Source organism: Pinus tabuliformis, chromosome 6 (genome assembly GCF_031772625.1).
Source record: "Pinus tabuliformis cultivar Carrire ecotype Pingquan chromosome 6, CPIR1, whole genome shotgun sequence".
NCBI lineage: Eukaryota > Viridiplantae > Streptophyta > Pinopsida > Pinales > Pinaceae > Pinus > Pinus tabuliformis.
Window position 1 is genome coordinate 1,401,750,894 of NC_142292.1, and position 19,694 is coordinate 1,401,770,587.

General features: G+C 34.9%; 1 protein-coding gene across 1 annotated transcript; it reads right to left on the minus strand.

Annotated features, from left to right (window-relative positions):
• Positions 1-8,250: 8,250 nt before the first annotated feature.
• On the minus strand, positions 8,251-12,668 carry LOC149263902 (protein NBR1 homolog). The gene is made up of 9 exons (XM_089392164.1): positions 12,600-12,668; positions 11,667-12,390; positions 11,417-11,573; positions 11,160-11,330; positions 10,868-11,051; positions 10,499-10,717; positions 10,186-10,335; positions 8,673-9,603; positions 8,251-8,488 (listed from the first exon to the last, which is right to left on the minus strand). The coding sequence occupies exons 1-8, from the start codon at positions 12,666-12,668 to the stop codon at positions 8,689-8,691; spliced, it is 2,589 nt and encodes an 862-aa protein (XP_089248290.1). The 3' UTR covers positions 8,251-8,488; positions 8,673-8,688.
• Between the last annotated feature and the right edge of the window lie 7,026 nt (positions 12,669-19,694).

Consider the following 19,694-nt stretch of genomic DNA (forward strand, 5'->3'; position numbering starts at 1 on the left):
ATCTCTAAATGAAGAGTTGAAGTGAAAACAAAAAAGTAGTTCCAATAATACATTATATATTTGCATCATTGAAATGCATACATTGTTGAGAATATAGCTTGAGGCCTTTTCCTCCACTTCTGGTTTCTTTTGTCTTGTCATGATATTTCTACAAATTGACCTCTATTTGAATTATTTTATCCCCTTCAAAGATCGAGTTATAGGGAGAGCTACTTACCCTCTAGCTTGGTAGGAATCCCCTCATGAAGATGGAGACCTCTATTCGTAAGGTGCATTGTGGTTGCCTCAATTCATAGTGAGATCCTTGCTTATCAAGTGGCGAGACTTCACAACTCTATTGCACCAATTCAATTTCCTTAGAACTTTTCTAACATGTCTTGCCTTGTGCTAGCTTCTTACTCATATACAATCATAAAGTCCTAGTATACCACCTTTGTATTTCACATTCTAGGATATGGTTGTTATCCCAAGTGTGTTTCAGAATTTCTATTTTCCCTTCTCCTACTTTATCTCTAAATGAAGTGTTGAAGTGAAAACAAAAAAGTAGTTCCAATAATATATTATATATTTGCATCATTGAAATGCATACAATGTTGAGAATATAGCTTGAGGCCTTTTCCTCCACTTCTGGTTTCTTTTGTCTTGTCATGATATTTCTACAAATTGACCTCTATTTGAATTATTTTATCCCCTTCAAAGATCGAGTTATAGAAGACACCAGGGCTACCATAGTTGAATTACAGAAATGAAATGGATCTGGTAAGTTGTTACCCACAAAAAGTTTGTTTCCATTGATCCTCTCTGCGTCTTGCTTGCTCTGTGTGACCATCTTTTGATTTCGTTCGCCACCTAGTTGATGTTGTCATTGGTTTGCAATGTTATCTAAATCTACTCACCCAATGTTGGGATTCACAAATGACCTTATCTACTTAAACTATCTGCTATATTTCTTGCCGATAGGGATACTACAACACAAAGAATCTGTGCCTTGCATATATACTCCAAACCTGGATGTTGTGTCCCCTTTCGTTGCCCAAAATGGATGAAGTCAAAACCACATTCTTTGAAAGGAGTCTTTTTTAAGCTACGTTTCCGCTTATTGTTTCTCGTATTGTCATTTCGAAGGCCACTTAGCAAATCTATATAATCCTTTCACCACCACTTGGCCATTGGCCTTTGAGAATAATTCACAGCATGAGGCGTTCAACCACATTGAACAGGTACATGGTGAGTAAATCTGCAAGCTTCACACCATGTGATGGTGAGTAAATCTGCGGAAATGAAACCCAGTGGATAGAGTTTTTCATATTTGTTATTTTCAGCGATCTACATCTGCAGATTCTCTGTAAATGATGGCATAGGTTACTATTAAGAAGACGCCAAACCATCTACACTTTTGATACAACCTAGATCGAACAGAGCTATTTGGCATCGTGATGTCGAATGGAGATATAAGCTCAGGACCCTTGAGATCGAGAATGATGCAGAATTAAGGAAGAGTTTAACATACTCAAGATAATCCGTATAAAGGTGATTCTATAATAGAGCATCCGCATCATCTCACAATGAGATTTGAACTTGAATAACGAGATTGTCATTAAATACCGGAACTTGGGGGAGGAGATTATCATTAAACACTCACAATCATTTAGCATATACTCAATTGACAAAATGGTTGGTTACAAAATTGGGATATAAAATTGTTATGGGAAGTCATCTTTTTCCTCACTAATAGCATATATAATCATGGCTAGGAAGAATGTAACTTCAATGTTCTAATTATATTTTTTTTTGTAAGCTACGGTGGTACTCTTCTTTTTCTATTACTTTAAATCAAAAACAAAACGGTACATATTTGGTTGACTTCAACTCGCCCTCTTGGGGAAACCAAGTTTTTCAGCCACCTAAAGTTCTTAATATCCGACCAAAAATAAAAGTTCCAGATTCTGATTATCCATGCTAAATAAACTAAACAGACTTGCATATTTCTATTTCTACTTGTATGCATATAGCGATTTTCCTCATCTAATACTTTAAGCAAACTATAATTATCTATACTATGCAACTTCATCAAAATTAATACATATCTATACTCAAACAACGTCTGTCGTTGGTCGCTGGTTTGTCTCCCTGTTGGCACCCTGTTGTCCTTCCCTTATCATTTGCTGAATTTCCTCCAGCTTCTTTTCTTGCATCTCCAATGTAATCTGAATAATCCTCAGCTCCCTCCTTAGGTTGGGGACTCCTTGCGCCAGTTCTGCCATCTCTGTTGCAGCTTGTTCCAAGGCTTTAGCCAATAATCTCTTCATCACCCAGTAGATATGCAGGGACTGCTTAAATATGGACATTCTGCCTCTAGTATTGCCAGGGTCATGGAGTAAAAACTCCCAATCTTCCATCTCTGAGTCAGACTGAGCCTGAAGCGAATCCTCTTCCATGTTCTGGATAATCCTCCTGATTCTTGGGTTAGTATTCTGACTGTAAGCCCTTTCTGCTTGTTGGATTTTCTTATCTAACGATCGTCTTGTTCTTTTAACAGGTCTCCCTCTCTGCCCCTGTCTTCCTCCCCTTTCTCCACTGTTTCTGTGCGGTCCTCTGCCTCTCCTGCTACCCGAATCCAGCCTGCTACCCGCGCCTCTGCCTCCCCTCTGTCTGCCGCGTTGCCTTACCTTTTCCTCCCGCTGTCCTTGCTGCTCTTCACTGGTTTGCTGGGTATCCCAGCCTCCTACGGTTCCACCTCGTTCCTTGCTTCGCCTGCCTTGTTCTTGCAGGTCTTCCTCATCCTCAGAATCGTCATAAATTTCGTATATCTCTTCCATTGTTTCCTCCTTCGCTAACGCCTTGCCCTTTCTGTCCCTGTCTTTGCGTTCCGTGGCTTCCAATTCCTCTACAGCCCTTGCTCTCTTCCTGGTTTCCATGGTGTCCTCAGTTAGGTTTCGGCACAATTTCCTTTGGTGGTTGTATTTCTCTCTGGTGCGACTCTCCACCACCTTTCTTCCCTTCGCGCTCTGATTTCCAAACAAGTTTCCTCGTCGTCGTTCCTTTCGTTGCTGCCCGTTTATAATCCTCCTTGCTTTGATCTGTCTACCTATCAACTTAGCGTTCCGCTGCCACCTGTTATTTTGCCTGCTGCCTTTCCTATCAATTATCTTTCGATCCTCATTTCCATTTCTGGACTCTGACATACCGTTCTTTCCCCCTCTCCGATCGCTTGAGTTAATTATCTTGCTGTGGGGTGGTTGTTTCTTAACTGTCGTCGCACACTTCTGCTGTAATGTACCTTGCTTGCCCATTATGCCACTCCCCCGCCTTGACTGACAATCATTTAATTTCTGGGATTTCCAATCCATCTCACCTGTCCGTCGCACGGATGTTACGATTCTCATTTGTTGCTTGCTCATGGTCATAATTAATGATACCGGCCAGGTCTTCCCATTCTCTGTTGGGTCGCAACATTCTCCATTGATTGTCAATTTTGCTATTTCGATCCTTACAACCCCAATTCGCGAGGAAATCTGCCGCTCGGTTTCCATTCCTTTTCACATGGTTAAAGATTTTATAATCAATCCCTTTTAGTAAATCAGCCATTTCTTGAACAATCCCTGCAGTTCTCCAACTAGTGGTGATCTGCTCCCAATTCTTCCCGTTGTTAAGTTTCTTCAGAATTTCTATTGCTATCTGTGAGTCTCCTTCTATTTCCAGATTTCTATAGCCATTTCTAATCGCGATTCTCAAGCCTTGGTGGATCGCCCATAACTCGGCCTCATTGTTTGTCATCTCCCCTCCCCACTCTGCATAAATCCATCTAGTGGTTTTCTGACTATCACGGAAGATACCTCCGAATCCGGCATTGCCTGGGTTCCCCTTCGATGCCCCGTCAAAATTCAACTTCATAAAATTATCTCTGGGATATGCAAATTTGTCTAAGCTTTGAGCTCTCGTGCTATTTCTGCTGATTTTTTTGGTATGCACCATTTCATAATTCAAATTTAGTTTCTTTATAATTTTCTCCTCATTCTGATCCGCTTTCCAATCATCCGCATCCCATTTTTCCACCAGAATTGTTTCTCTAGTTAAGTTCACTACTCTTTTCCATATTGTTTCCAAATCTTTAGATTTGTCTTGGAATACTCTGCGGTTCCTTTCTTTCCAAGCCATCCAAATCACGAAACCTGCAATGAGACCCCAGGCTTTTCGAACTACTTTACATTGAAAATTTTCCTTATGCCATTGAAAAATCATTTCATTTATGTCTCTAGGGAGCCTCTCAGGTTTCCGGAATAGTCTTCTCGTTTCGATCCATAGCTTCCTGGTATATGCACATTTGATTAAAAGGTGATCTTGTGTTTCAACTTCGATATTACACAGGTAACATTTTGAAGGCCCACTGAACCCTTTCTTTTGGATTTTTTCCCAAGTCAGGATCTTGCCCTTAGCTACTAGCCATGCAAATAAGGTGATTTTCGGCCACCAATTACTGCCCCAGATGATCTTCCAGTCTTGGTTTTCATCGTTAGTCGCCTGTTGGTCTGCCAAATAGTATGCCTCCTTAACAGTGAAGGATCCTTTCATGGAATTCCCCCATCTGAGAATATCCCTTCCCGTTCTAGCTTTTATTTTCCTAGAATCCACCTCTTCCATGAATGCTTCTTGTTGTTCTTGGTCTATCTCGATATCCCATTCCTCTGGTCTTATCCATTTCCGCCAAATTCCATCCAATTCATCTTCTTTCCAGTAATCTTTGACATATTTTCGATTATCCCCTATTTTTTCCTGTATGTTTTGGATTTTTTGAATTCTGCTCATTTTTCCTCTTTGTTGCCATTTCTCATCCCAGAATTTGGCTTCTCCTCCTCCTCGTATTTCCCAGAAGGCATTCCTTTCTACTATATCTCGGTTTTGTCGAGCTAGATCCCAGATTGCCAAGCCTTTCAGAGTTTCCTTCAACCGGTAAATACCCTCTGTTGTATTGATAAGAGTGTATTTTGGAATAAAATTTTTAGAATATTTATTTAGTTATTAATATAAATATGTTTTGGAATAAGATTTCAGAAGTTTAATTTAATTATTGATAATTAATAGATGAGTAGTAAATATTTATTTTAAAAGTAACTATTATGTATTTTTGTATTTTAATTTAATTAAAAAATATTATAGAATTTAATTAAATTTAAATATATATAAAATATATGACTATAAAATAAGTTATGGTGTTTTAGGATATGATATTAATAAGTTTGGGTATTGGTTCATGGTATTATAACAAAATTTATTTACACATTAAGAATTTCTATGATAAAGTGGAATACAATTTTTATTACATCTTTTGTCAAATGTATATATTTAACCTATACATTAATTCTTTATATAACAAATAATAATAATAATTTAAATAAAGTATAATTTAGTTAATTTTTATGATTTTTTAAATTTTGGAATAATGAGATATATTATAGAGTAAGTGTTTTGATGTTTATTGTGAATTGATGCCTATGAAATTCACAAACCGTTTAATTTATAACTATACTAGTGTATATAATTCTTCTAAAGAAAAAATAATCTTTTTTTATAGATTGAAAAGTCTCTCACATGCTCTTTTGTTTTCTCGGCCTAGTGTTCAAAGGAGAGACTACTTGAATGTATTTCTTCTTCCCTCCCTCCCTCTCTTACCTCTTCTTCTTGAAATACTTCTTTGTTGGCATTATTGTTTGGACTTACAATTAAGATAGGGAATGTTAGCCTCTTACTCATATACAATCGTGAAGTCCTAGTGTACCACCTTTGTATGTCACATTCTAGGATATAGTTGTTATCCTAAGTGTGTTTCTAGATTCCTATTTTGCCTCCTCCTACTTTATTTCTTGATGAGGTATTGAGGTGAGAGAAACGAGGTGGTTTCAATCATGTAATATATATTTGCATTATTGAAATGAATATAATGTCAAGAATATGGATTGAGGCCTTTTCTGCCACTTCTTGTATCTCATTGTCATGCATTTTATTTATTTAACATCTTGGAGGTCTTCATGCAATTCACTTCTATGTGCCTCATTCTGCAGCATGCCCAACATCTTAAGCCTACCTACTCATGATCTATCATTTGAGTCCAAGTGTATTCTTTTGCTACCAACTTTATTTTTTTCATGCATCCTTTATTGAAACTCATATTAAAATAGATTCAATCGTAAGTTCTAATGCACATGTGCTTTATTTATTTTCCCCTAAAGTGGAACTAACTCAATGCATCTTCAATAACCCTAAAAGTGTAACATGAAATTTACACCCAGAATGAAGCAGTGGAGAGAGAATTCAACCCTAGTTCAAATGTTGGAGACTAAGTCTTCATGAAAAATCAAAATTTACCCTAAAACTACAACCCTAAGTTAATAATCTATTATCTATCCTTTGTTAGGTCAAATTCCACTTTTAACAAAGCCTTGGAACAAGGATAAATATAAACTTCTTTCTTTCAATTTAGTTTCTTAAGGCATGCAATCCATTGATTAACATCTGCTAGCTTTGGCTAAAGGCAATTGGACCCAATATTAACCCATTTCCCTTATAGAATGGAAATTGTTCTATTGTTTCTTTATCTATGAGTTTAGGCGGGATCAAGGTTTAATTTACAATTATGATTTGAGGGTATTGAGGTAAGGGCCCTCCAAGGTTCCCTCGCAACACTACATCCTTGAAGGATGTGACACTTGTAGCTAAGGAAGGCACACAAGGTCCCAATGAGAAGTAATTCTTCCTTGCTAGGGAGAGAGGATTTTTCAGGATGAAGTTTGCGAAAGCCATTGGTGGCAGATAACAATTAGGGTTAAACCCCTAGTCACATCAAAGATTTCCCTCTTCAAATTGCTTAAAATGGTTAAAATATTAAATGTTTTGATTTTAGACTATTTCAATGTCAACTTGGCAGTAATTTTGGACTAAAATCTTCTAAAATAAGATAGGGATGATTTAAATTAGTCTTAAATGGACAATTAAAATATCAATATATCATTGTAATGAAAAGAGAGAAAACATTTCTACATATTGCTACACACCAACCCTCGATAAAGATTGCACAACGATATTGATGGTTCCACAATTGTTAAAACTATTACAAAGTATAAAATATATCCTCTCATTTTTCTTATAGATCCATTAAGCCATTAATAGGGAGAGTGCTAAATTTGTTAGATTTACTTTGCATAGTAAATTTATACAAACCTTATTCAAGTAAAACATAAATACTTTATGCTTGTTAGGCGTAGCCCAAGTGGTTGAGGCTCATGGTGATAATGCCACCCACCTTGGTACAAATCCCAACTAACCTTTTTCAATATGGGTTGGTCTCTCTTCAAAGAATTGTCACTACACCTTGATTCAAATTGTTACATGGATCTATCTTTTTATCCACTCCATAGTGATAAATGTTTTGCTTTACTCATCGATATTGTCATCAGTCCTAAAAGGGCAGGGGAAATTTCACTTGGATATGTTTGTGCATTCCTAGACTTATCTAGAACTCCGAGCTATTTTTTTTCTATTAATATAAATGTTCCTCGGTTTTGTTTTGAAAAAAAAAAAAAAAGTTGACTCTAGCATGCGTATTGATTTTTAATGTAATATATAGATTATCCCATCCTAAGAGAGTTAAATTTCTTAATTCAATGGATATAGAATAGTACTTAGTAAAAGCTATCGTGGTTGGTTGGGGAGTGTTTCTTATAAAGATCAAGGATAGCACAAGACATTAATGACACATCCTCAAAGTTAAATTTCTTAATTCAATGGATATAGAATAGTGTACTTTTGTAGAATAACCATCGTGGAAGGCTAGGGATAATTTCCTAAAAAGATCGTAGGGTGGCACAAGACAATAAAGCAATAAGATCATAGGGTGGCACAAGACATTAAAGCAAGAACGAGTAGGGCTAGAATTGTAATAGAAGAAGCGGGTCAAACCGATCTTTCCACAATTGCTTGGTTGACTATTTTTGTGAAACTTTCCAACATAACCATAACCATTTCAATTAATTTCACCAAGAGAAACAAAAATTTGCAGTTTTCATGTATGTGCATGTGCACATATAATATTAGCAAAATTAAACTAAACACCTTAGCTATAATATGCATATAATGTGATGGGTCGAGCCCAAATTCAATATTGATTCAAAAATATCTGAGAGAAAACCCCTCCATATTTTTATATTCATTCATCAATCATTACACACATTTGTATCTAAGATGAAAGTATGACTAAGGGAATCCCACAGTAAAACTCTATCTGCAACAGTTCAATCACTAAAATACTAAAACTTGATCCAGGTTTGGAGAGCCTATAAGTCTTGTGAGAACCACATCCTAAATCTGGACACCTAAAAGGCGAGCCATTGATCAACCGCTTTCAAAGAAGCAGTCCTTTTGGCTGTTAAGAGATCCAAATCAACTCCCTTCACAGTACATCATTATCGAGCATTGTCTCCAAGCCATAAAAGCCCTGAAATATCAAATCATGCAAGCCCACATTCAGAGTCGAAATAAATAACCAAACAATTTTTCATCTATTCATTCTTCATTTTCTCGTTGAAAAATGATATAGAATAGAAAAAACTCAAAAAAAACAGCTCAGTTCCAATGCTGAATCCAATTAAAAATATTAATCATAAACAGTTTCGAGTTACCATTTCTTGTAGTTCGTCAAAACATTGGATTCCGCTCAGCTGCAGTCCATTGAACATCCGATCTGCTCTTTAAATAATAGCACCCCGATTTAAATAGTTCGTCATGCAGTTCGTCACACAGTGCATTCCACTCAGCTGCAGTACATAGAACATCCGATGTGTTCTGTAAATCATGGTTATGTCTTCTCGGTATATCAGCATTCAGTGTCCTTTGACTAGAACCCATGGTTTCAAGTTCGTAACGATGGAACTGCTCCATTACCCTACTCTCTTCTGGGTATTTACCACTATATGAATTTGTGTCAGACATCGGCAAACACGGAGCCCCCACACACACATTAAAGTTCCGTTTAGAAGCATTGTGGACAGGAACATAAAGCGATGTATTTCTTCTTAAAGTGGAGGACATAAAACTAGTATCTGTGCTGACTCCCTGCAGCTGGTTAGGAACATCAGAATCCTGCACAGTTAAACCGGATGCATTTTCTCTATGTTGCTCAATCATGGAAGAACCATCAGGTATTGTGACTGGAATAGAAAAGTCCTGCATGGTTACATCAGATACTTTTTCTCTAGATTGTTCAATCACGGAAGTACCATCAGGTATCGTGACCACATCTGGATGCTTGAGATTCATATTATCGTCAAACAAGATTGCGTTTTCATCAGAATCCTTCAAAGAAATATCTATACCAAATAATTTTTGTTTGCTTTGCCCTCTAAATGATGCAGCTCTCGCATCGGTATCCTTTGTAGTCTGGACGGACTTCATAGAATGAGGTGAGACACACTCCTGGCATGAAATATCCACACTAAATAATCTTTGTTTGCTTTTCTCTTGAAATGATCCAGCATTTCCATCAGGATACTTCATAGTTAGGGCAGACTTCATAGGAAGAGGTAAGAAGCCCTCTTTTGAGGATTCTACTACCTGAAATAAAAAGTAGCAGTCATAAAGAGTGTCAAAGAGAAATTATTAACTCTGAAACAAAAAGGATTACACTAGGACGTTAATAACTAATAGCTGTAGTGAAATTCTAAGAAGTTCCATTTAACCTTTTTCCTATTAAGCACCAGGGAAGTAAAAAGTGTAACAAACATATAGGTGCCAATCTCTCTGCTTAAAAGTTAGTTTTTTATAACCAGAGTTTTTTTTTTTCATTTTGTTTATTAGTATTGCACACAGGAGCATCTCTTTATTCCCGAGCCATAATAACACTTCACATTTTAAAATGCAATTAACATTTTTATATTTCTAATTTCACTGATTTAAAACTTTTGTGATTATATTATTTTCAAAAATATCATTATAATTAATGATATCATTAATTATTTGGTCTATGTTTGGAATCATCTAAATGCAATGGACCAAAAAAAATGCGCAAACTTGCATTTCATTTAGTTATAAAACAAAGGGCGAATTCTATACAATGCAAAGAATAAAACAAAAGGGCGAATATCTATACCATGCAAACAATACTACAACATAAGAGCACTTAACAGAACATCGCACCTGAATAACGACCCACAGTGGTTGCCCAAAGATTTGACCGGAAGGTAACATCAAACGCCAGTGTGAGACATATAGTCCAGGTTCCACAGGGGCAATAAAATGGACGACAGCATCAAAATCCTCATCCACCGGACAACCCTTCTCCTGAATCTGTATTGCACAGTTCTCAAATATATTACACCCAAGAATAAATATCCAATGTGTACTTTAATGGCCTGTAACAGCCAAAAGTTCATATCTACTCTAGCACTACATTGTCATCCCAAGGTAAATGCATATACAAGGAGAACTAAGAGACATATATCCCACTAACCTCCAGGTTGACTTCATTTCCAGCTCCTAAATCAGCGCCCCCAATTCTCACTAGATGGGTATGTTGGGGCCATGGCAATGTACCAGAATTGCGTAATCGCCAAATCTTAGTAAAATGGGCCCCTGGAGCTAATTGAGCTCCATCACAGACAGTAACATCTTTAACAGAACAAAAATTAAGATTTCCTGGTGATTGATAGTACATTTTTCCTACTGGGGACTGCAAAGAAGAAAGAAAACCTTTTTTAGCTACATGAACAGTAAGGGGACTTCCACAAGCACAAGGCTATTTTGCATCAGCAAAATTGCATTGTACATTGAAATTGTAGCAGACCAGATATAATATAAATGCTTCTGATAGAGACATTACCCATGTATCAAACAGCTTTCCCTGGTGTGCTAACCCTTCCCTGTAAATGTGTTGTAGCTTGCATGAATCATAATGATGGGCTATTCTTAAGCAATTTGCAACTTCTGCACAACCAACTCCTCTGTATTGATCCTCATTGCCCATTTTATAGAAGGAATCATAGCAATGATCATAGTCATCCTTCCTACAGGTGCATGCCCAGAGTCAAGACAATAGTTCTATTAATGGCATTCATCTAAATGGGAAATCATATAAATAAGCAAACACAATTTAATCTATCAACTTTACTTACATTTTAGAAGAAAAGCTCGAACAAGCATTTGGACTCATTCCAGAACCATGGCACTGCACTTCTTTGGGAAATTTTGGAGGGGCGTTCTCCAAAGGATGAACAATTTTTATGTATTCATCATCCTTGCCCATTTCAACGAAGCAATCAAGGCAGAGAGAGTAGTTATCCTTACTGCAGATGCATATTTATATATTAGTTCTTTTACAAATGACATTAAATCCATAGCACATAAACAGTAATGTATTAACATCACTTACATTTTGGATGCGTGACGGGGACCAACAATGGGACTCATTCCACAACCATCACATTGCACTCCATTGTGGAAGATTTGAAATGTCATCTTGGAAGGCCTTGTGGTTATCCTCAATCGATTACCAGAAACGTCTAAAGGGACAGGGGATGCTGTAGGACCTGAAAGATTCGCAAGTCCATGATGACAATAGTGATTATAGTGAGTCTCTATAGAAAGGGGAGGTGCTGAAGGATCAGGAAGAATATGCCTACCAGTGTGAAACTTGCAATCATTGCGTGCTGAAGGACCGGGAAGAATATGACGACCATCGTGAAACTTGCAATCATTGCGTGCTGAAGGACCAGGAAGAATATGACAACCAGCATGAAACTTGCAATCATTTCCATCTTCTTGTCCATTCAGTGTATGAGTTGTGCCATTATTAGCCTGGGTGTCACTGCATGGCTTCAAATCCTGGCACCCTTCTGTGGTGGAGCTAGCAGTAGCCACATCCTTATTAAAACTGTCCATTTTTCCTGCCATCTTTGGCATAGGTGCAGCATATTTAAGAAATGGATCCTCAACACATTTTATCTGTGTCTTTTGTAGAAGCTCAGATAATTTTTTTAATATTTCATCCAAACATGTGCTTATTGAATTCAAAGTTTGATTGTTCCCCTTAGGAATTGGATTTTTTTGGAGAGTGGATGTTTCATTGGAAGATCTCGTGGTAGCTTCCACATCTTTCTGGCCAGTAAACGATACCTCTAGACGAAGAGGATTCAGTCTCTGTTTCAGAGCATCAATTAATTCATCCTCATCCACCATATCAATAATATCATTATCTTCGTCTATGTAAGTGATAATAAAACCGGAATTAATGTCTAACTTAAAACGATCACAGATTTTATATCTCAAGGCATTCAAAGAGATATCTGGTCTGCCATCTTCCAAAATGTAGATATTGAAACGCCAGAACGTACCCTCATACTTCACCTGCAACCAAGAAGGGCAAACGAAATGAAACACTCATTATTCTGAAACTTGCAAGGCTGTAAAAGAACATAACTTTAATAGAAAGAAAGATGATTATCATAATTGATGGATTTGGAATTTAAACTCACAAAGCTCAAGATTGAATTGTAACTTTATGCTTTTTAGGGTATCCACAATGAGTTTTCAATTATCACAGTCTACCCACTCACAATTTGACTCAATACAGTCCAGATAACCTGGAAACTCTCCAAACCACACTTCCCAATAGTGTCTAACATAGTTGCTGGAGAAAGGCGGATTAACAGTAAAAGTCCATTAAATTGCCACTACAAACCTTGAAGAGCAGGTAAGTTTGTGACATGCACATAAAGGCATTATGCTCTCAATGAATCAATCAAAAGTGTGGGTTAACAACAAAAGCTCATTAGATTGGCACTGCATACTTTGGCAAGCAGGTAGGTCTGCCCATAAGGCCCTTTGGCTCTTGATGGATCAAAAGTTGTAAACTCCTAGCTAGTGATATGAAAAAAGATCAAAGACACCAGGAAATATTTACACCATACACAAGTGACTTTTTAGCCGAGCTGAAAAGAAAATACATTGTGCAATTTAGTGAAAAAAAACAATCCTGCAAATATGACATTAGACTACAACCAGGAAAAACACAATACAAAAAAAAATAAAACAGCTTGCAATGAAATGGACAGGAACAAAAATAAAGCTAAAAAAGAAGAATACAACGAATGGTCACATTGGGTTGCTAGAATTTCTACGTGCTGCATTCTGAAATTTTATTTCTGGACCTGTATTCCTATGAATTTACTTTATTCTTCTTTCTGCAGCGGTAGTCTTATGAATTTATTTTAGTCTTTGTATAAGACAATGTTTGTTCAGGAAATAAAAGCATTAACTTGTATTTAGTAATATTATATATATATTTATTTTGAAGGTTACAGCTAAGCCAGGGACCAAATTGATATAAGATAATTAACCAAAATTTTAAAACTTTTCATGATTCCAATTTTAACAAAGAGATTCCACTTCTAATACTGTTAAAAGCAGACTGATCCTGGCCATCTATTCTCATAACTTGATTTATATTCTCATAACTTGAAAAATCTTCAGGAAAAAGTAACCCAAAAAAACAACCAGGCCAGGAACCAACTCAGTTTTAAAAACACACCAAAAATATTAGTTAAAAAAATTTAACCAAAAATAAAAAATACAAATAAGCTAGCAGGAAAAAGTCCTCAATTCTCCTTTCTAATCTTTTACCCCTAAATAAAACAAAATTGAGATTTGTACTACAACATAACAAACTCACAAATCCCATCAAACCCTTAAATCTAATAAAATTAAAATATAGAAATAACTATTACACTAAAACATAACAAACCCTATCAAACCCAAATCCTTCGGCCTGTACATAAAATCCCAGAAAGCCCAATAAAATTACATAACAGAGATGAGAGGAAAACCATGTTACCTTTACGACTAAAGGGGTCGATAAGCCGCTCTTAGCTCTAGGTCTACTGAGAAACGGAAGAGAAGACATGACGATAATAATTTCGCGCCAACGGGAATCGCGAGTTCGAATCACACGAGCACCAGGAATTACTTCAAACCAAGTTTTTCCAACTGATAATTTTCAACTATCACGACAATTAGGGATTAGATTGCTCCTCTGAGCATGTTCTCAATGCCTCAATGGCCATTTAAAGGCCGAACTGAAAAGTTCTGCGAGTCTTTTTCAAACAAACAATCAGTGGACTGGATGACCACGTACTTTTAGCTCGCATGCAACTCCATATATATAAAAATTGAGATTATGATTTTCAAGAATTACTCACGAGTTAACGTAAATAGAAAATATTTTATATCTCTGTATGTAGAGATACACCCCCATGATTGTATTTGGTGAGTTAACTAGTAATTTAATGTAATTAATAGAAAATATTTTATATTTTATGATTGTATATGGTGAGTTAATTAGTAATTTAATGTAATCGATTTTTTAAGCGGAGAAATTTTTATTTTCATCTTATTGATTTTAATTGTGAAAAATATGTAATATGGTTTAAATTTTGTTTATGGTAGAAGTTTTAATGAGCGATTTTGGTGTTATTAAGTATTATGTAAATTATGAAATTTAATGTTTAAATATTAGTGAGTTAATTTTTGTTTATTAATTAAATGAAATTACTTTTAAAAAAAATATTTATAAAAAAGAAGTTGAGTTTATATACTAAGTCATTTATTAACTAGTGTTATGTAGTAGCTAGCACCTGTGGCTCAGTTTAAATATAGGGAAATTAGAGTTAGTGCTCAGTGTTATAATTAATAGAAATAGAGCAATAATTAAAATCTTTATGGATTTTGTTGAGATTCTAAATTTATTAATTTTCTATCATTTAAAAAAAGTAATTTAGTAATAGTATTTAAAAAAAATTAATAACAATGTTTATTGAATAGTTTATATTTTAATTTTGAATTAAAATCATTTTATTTAAATAAATGTATTCAATATATTTACAGATCTCAAAATACTTATACAATTTTAATAATTAAAATTTATTTTAATATTTTATTATTAAATTTAAAATTAAAAAAAAATATTCACATACAATCTTCATATATTCACACTTAAAAAAATATTATACTGTAAACTATAAACAAAATATAATGTAACAAGGTAAAACAACATGAAATGCAATAAATATCACATTTTAGTGCTATCCATGTGCATGAATGCTATTTGCATAAAATTTAGTTAATTCCACCTTATCTCTTACCTAGTCTTTTTCTATAATGTACACATGTGAAAATGAGATTTAAACTAACACTCATTCATATGTAAATTGAATCTCAATAAATATTAATAAACATTATTGTTTAATTAACATTTGTAAATATAAACATATATGTTAATAAATTGAATTGTATTATAAACTTTAAACTCAGTGTGAAAACAAACTTACATGTGTCATATATATATATAAAACTTACATGTGTCATATATATATATATATATATATATATATATATAAATAAAATTCACATTGAAATTACATTGGGAATATTATATTGTAAATATACTATTAAACAAACATGTCATTTTACTATATAGCAATATATAACAAATATAAAACAAGCTTGCTGCACATGATTTAAAAAATATATATATATATACTCATTCATTATGTACGTCATTGTAAATAAATATTATATGATACACTATTGTTAAATAGCTTAAATATCATAAAACTATTCAAGGCTTGCCTTGTATGGGGTACAATATAAGATTTTCAAGTAAAGGAATACCATTCTACCTTAAAATTTAATAATAATTTTTATATATTTGTCATTGTTGGTTGAAAACTATCTTGTGTTAATACCACAAGAAAAAGTCTTACTTATCCTTTGAAAGCATAAAGGTTGTCTCTCACCAAATTTGAAGATTTCCAGATACATAGACTATATTATAATTGTTTTGTTTAAATTGTTATCCCCAGTTCTAATTTTTATTGGCTTCTCTACTCCATTCATGTTATTATTCTCACTTTGTTGAAATTGTAGGTTATTTAAGGTAATTATAATTTCCAAATGATAATTGAGTTTTTTCTTACAAAACCTTTTCCAACGGGCCTAAGCCAATGAAGTGGCCATGCGTGTATTGAAAGAGAAGGCACCAAGATGGCATGAGCAGTGACACCGTTGGTGTTTGAATTATGTTCAAAATATGGGTTTCCAATGCAAATATTGCAAAAAGTTGTTGAGAGAGGTATTCACAAGGTTAATATGACCTGCCCGAAGTTGGATCAGCCTAGAGAGACATCAAACACAACAAAAAATCAATAATTGTTTTTTAAAGCAACGAGAAATTGAATTTGAAAATATTTTGGAGACAGAAACCCCAACGCTGACACAAGTCCACTCTGAATGCATCAGACTTGCCCCATGAGCTTTTCAATCAATCCAGTGACTGATCTCAATGCAACAAATGTCCTCCTCCGCATTCACAACTCTCAGGTCATCTGCACCCAACTGTATAATTGTCAAAGCCAACAAGTCGAGGCAATATTCTAGCTTAAGTAAAGATGCGACATGCAAGACTCTTCGCATTGTTGATATAATATCTCCAACAAAGAACCTTGACACCGATATTATACAATTGGCCGTAAAACAATCAACATTTACTGACGATGAGATCTTGGTATTCCCTGTGTCGAATATCAAGATAATAGTAATTGACACCATTTATGCTCAAGCTTATAGCAACACAATGGTCAAAGTGTGTAGATAAAACTCAACACAGAACTAATACGTACAGAAGATCAGTCTTCACATTTCTTTCATCTCATTGGGCCCTCCCTTAAGGGAGTTAGGCCCATACAAGCTATAATACAATTTGAATTGGAGCCCTCTCAATCAACAGTTTTATGTGACCTTGTTGTAGCATTTGTAATGGCTGGGTAGGAGATAAGGTGCCATTTTAAATCTGTAGAAACTAAAGTATGTATATGACAACAATGCTATGGATTTGTTGGAGTTCCAAATTGAATTTCTTTTGGGTCTTTTCTAAGCAACAAACCTTTTAGGGATGTCATAAGCATTGAATCAACATTTATGCTAGTTTCCAAACCTTGCAGACTTTTTTTTTAGTTTAATTAAGCTACAGTTAAGTTAAGTTGCAAGTACTACCTCCGTTGTTCATAATTAAATTAAAATTCAAGAAATGTTAAAATGTTTTTCACTGCTAAAAAAGCTAGGTCTATACCGTGTTGACAATAATGGTCGTGGAAGCAGACGTACACTATGATCTAGGTATGTGTATAATGTGCTTCTCTCTTAAAATTTTGGGACGATTAAATAATTGAATCACATAACCTCTTGCAAAACTTATGTTAAGAGTTAAGTGGTATATCGAGCATAAAATGCAAAGGATCAGTTTTGAGAGAAAACTCAACGAAGTAGATTTCTTGTCACATGACATGGAGTTGCATACCCTATATTGGCCAAAAATTATATATGGTAGGATTATCTTGGATTATTTTTTTCCTCAAAGGTGGAGAGTATAGAAATAGTGGCAAGATTCGTTGAATTGTTCATTCTAAGTTTTCAATACCAATACCATAAGTAAAGTTGTTGGATTCAAAATTCTGCACTGTTTTTGTACCCAAAGGAATCTGTTTACAATTTTGGGTTTTGATTTAGTGATTTAGCAGAGCAGTTGAATGAGGATGTGTTACTTCAATAGGCTTTCAATAAGTTTGACAGTGGCTGCACATTCAAACAACGAACACACATCACCAGAAGACCGTCAAAATTGAGGAATTCCTAGAAAATATATCTTATTGGAGAAAATAAATCGGACAATTTCCGAACGGAAGATTCAAAAAATAAAATATTTAGTCATTGAAAGATCTGAAAATCAGAATCTTGACATGAAGAGATTGAATAGCATTGTCAATGGCCGAGGTGCATCCAATGCAGCCACCATAGAACACCAAACCCCACTGCTCTGTTTTTCTTCCTCTATTTGTCTGTAACTTTCAGGTTTTCACCAAACCCTTGAATATGCCCAATAAGAATGGCAATTTGGAGGTTACATATGTTTTTAGGTAATACATTCAAAATATAGCAACCTATCCAAATGTTGGCAATGATCTTATCCAGTGGAGCTAAATCCATAATCTTTAGACCAACTGGAGTCCTCTTCCATTTTCACTTAGCCTAATACTTCTATTATAAAACCAAAATTGTATCCCAAAGAGAAAAGAAACAGTGATAACTAGAAAAAAAAAATTATATTTAATTTCATTTATATGAAAGTCCATATAGTAATATTAAAATTTCACATCCACCTTTGAATGAATTATTTGATTTTATGTTGATATGGATTTTATATATTATGTTTTAATATAAAATTAAAAATTAACATTTTTCTAATAAAATTTATTAGATCACAAATCATTTATAAAATGAGGATTAATATTGATTTTTTATAGGTTTTTTTCACAAAAAGTAAAAAAAAAAAAAATCATAGTCTTTCTTATTTCCTTTTACTTCTAAAAAATAAAAAAGTTAAATAAAAAAATCATAAAATTAAATAAAAGGGAAATAAATCTAAAAAAAAAGTAACTAATAAATTAAGAAATTACTAAAAAGCTCATAATAAGACCTCAACCAATCAATTGACAAATAAATAAATTTAAATAATAATAAAAAATAATAAAAATTAATAACCTAATGTTAAATGATAGATAAATGACAAAAAAATTGGTCAAAGACAAACTAATAGGCAGTCAAAGGCAAAACTGAATGCGTTATACCATGCCTGTGGCAGGGATGATAAGAGCATAAATTTAACATTTTTAATACATTGTCTTTTTTTTTTCCTAAATAGATGTATTAATAGGATTATTTTGGCCATGGTAAAGTGGAGAATTTTTAGGTTCCTTATAAAGGGCCAAAAGCATTGGCGGTAATCTTTTATAATTTAAATTCCCATAAATTAGGAAATGAATTTTAATGGAAAGCTATTAAGTTTTTCAATTTATTAAATGACCCCATGATGGGGTGATCAAACTTTGGAAAACGGGGTCTTAGGAACCCTTACAACCCCACCTGTCACGCCCCCAATTCTTTTTTTGTTTAATTGAGCGGGTGCGGCACCGCCTAAGTTAATAACTTGTTCACCATTAGTTAACTTTACGAACTACGCCTTCAACAATTCATAATAAACATGAATTACATATTATTAATGTGCGGAATCCATTAACAATATAAGAATAATAATACAACTCGGCAATAATAATAATAAACGATCTTTTATTATATATGTGGAATTTTTACATGACCGGGAGCCGCGCTCGACCAGCGTTCAATAAACAGGAGGGCGCCCGCCCGTGCTAGAGCGCACGGCGGTCTGCCAAGACTCCACCAAGTAATACAATATACAATGTTAAGTTTACACCGTTCGGCGTTGGGTGGGCGGGCGCACCCGTGCACGACCCTTACCCGAACCACAACCTGAACCTGATGCAAACTCCGTGCGGTGAGCGCCCCTGCGCACCACTCCACCCTACCGTGTATACTTAGCACCTATGCCCGACTCGGCGGGCTCATACCCGAGCTGCGGTAGAATATATCTGCACCTTTACCCTTGTGCGCACACCTTGTGCGATGAAGAGCGAAGGTTGATCGATGCCAAATGAACGCTCGTCCTTCTCTTTATATATGCCATGGTGCATCGCCTTCCTAACTCGGCCGACCTCCAAATATATCAACACTCGCCCACCTAG

Coding starts and splice junctions, on each gene's coding strand:
- LOC149263902 (XM_089392164.1), bottom strand. CDS start 12,668: ATGTTAGACACTATTGGGAAGTGTGGTTTGGAGAGTTTCCAGGTTATC. Junction 11,052..11,159: donor TCGAGCTTTTCTTCTAAAAT/GTAAGTAAAGTT, acceptor ATGCACCTGTAG/GAAGGATGACTATGATCATT. Junction 10,336..10,498: donor GAAATGAAGTCAACCTGGAG/GTTAGTGGGATA, acceptor TGTGCAATACAG/ATTCAGGAGAAGGGTTGTCC.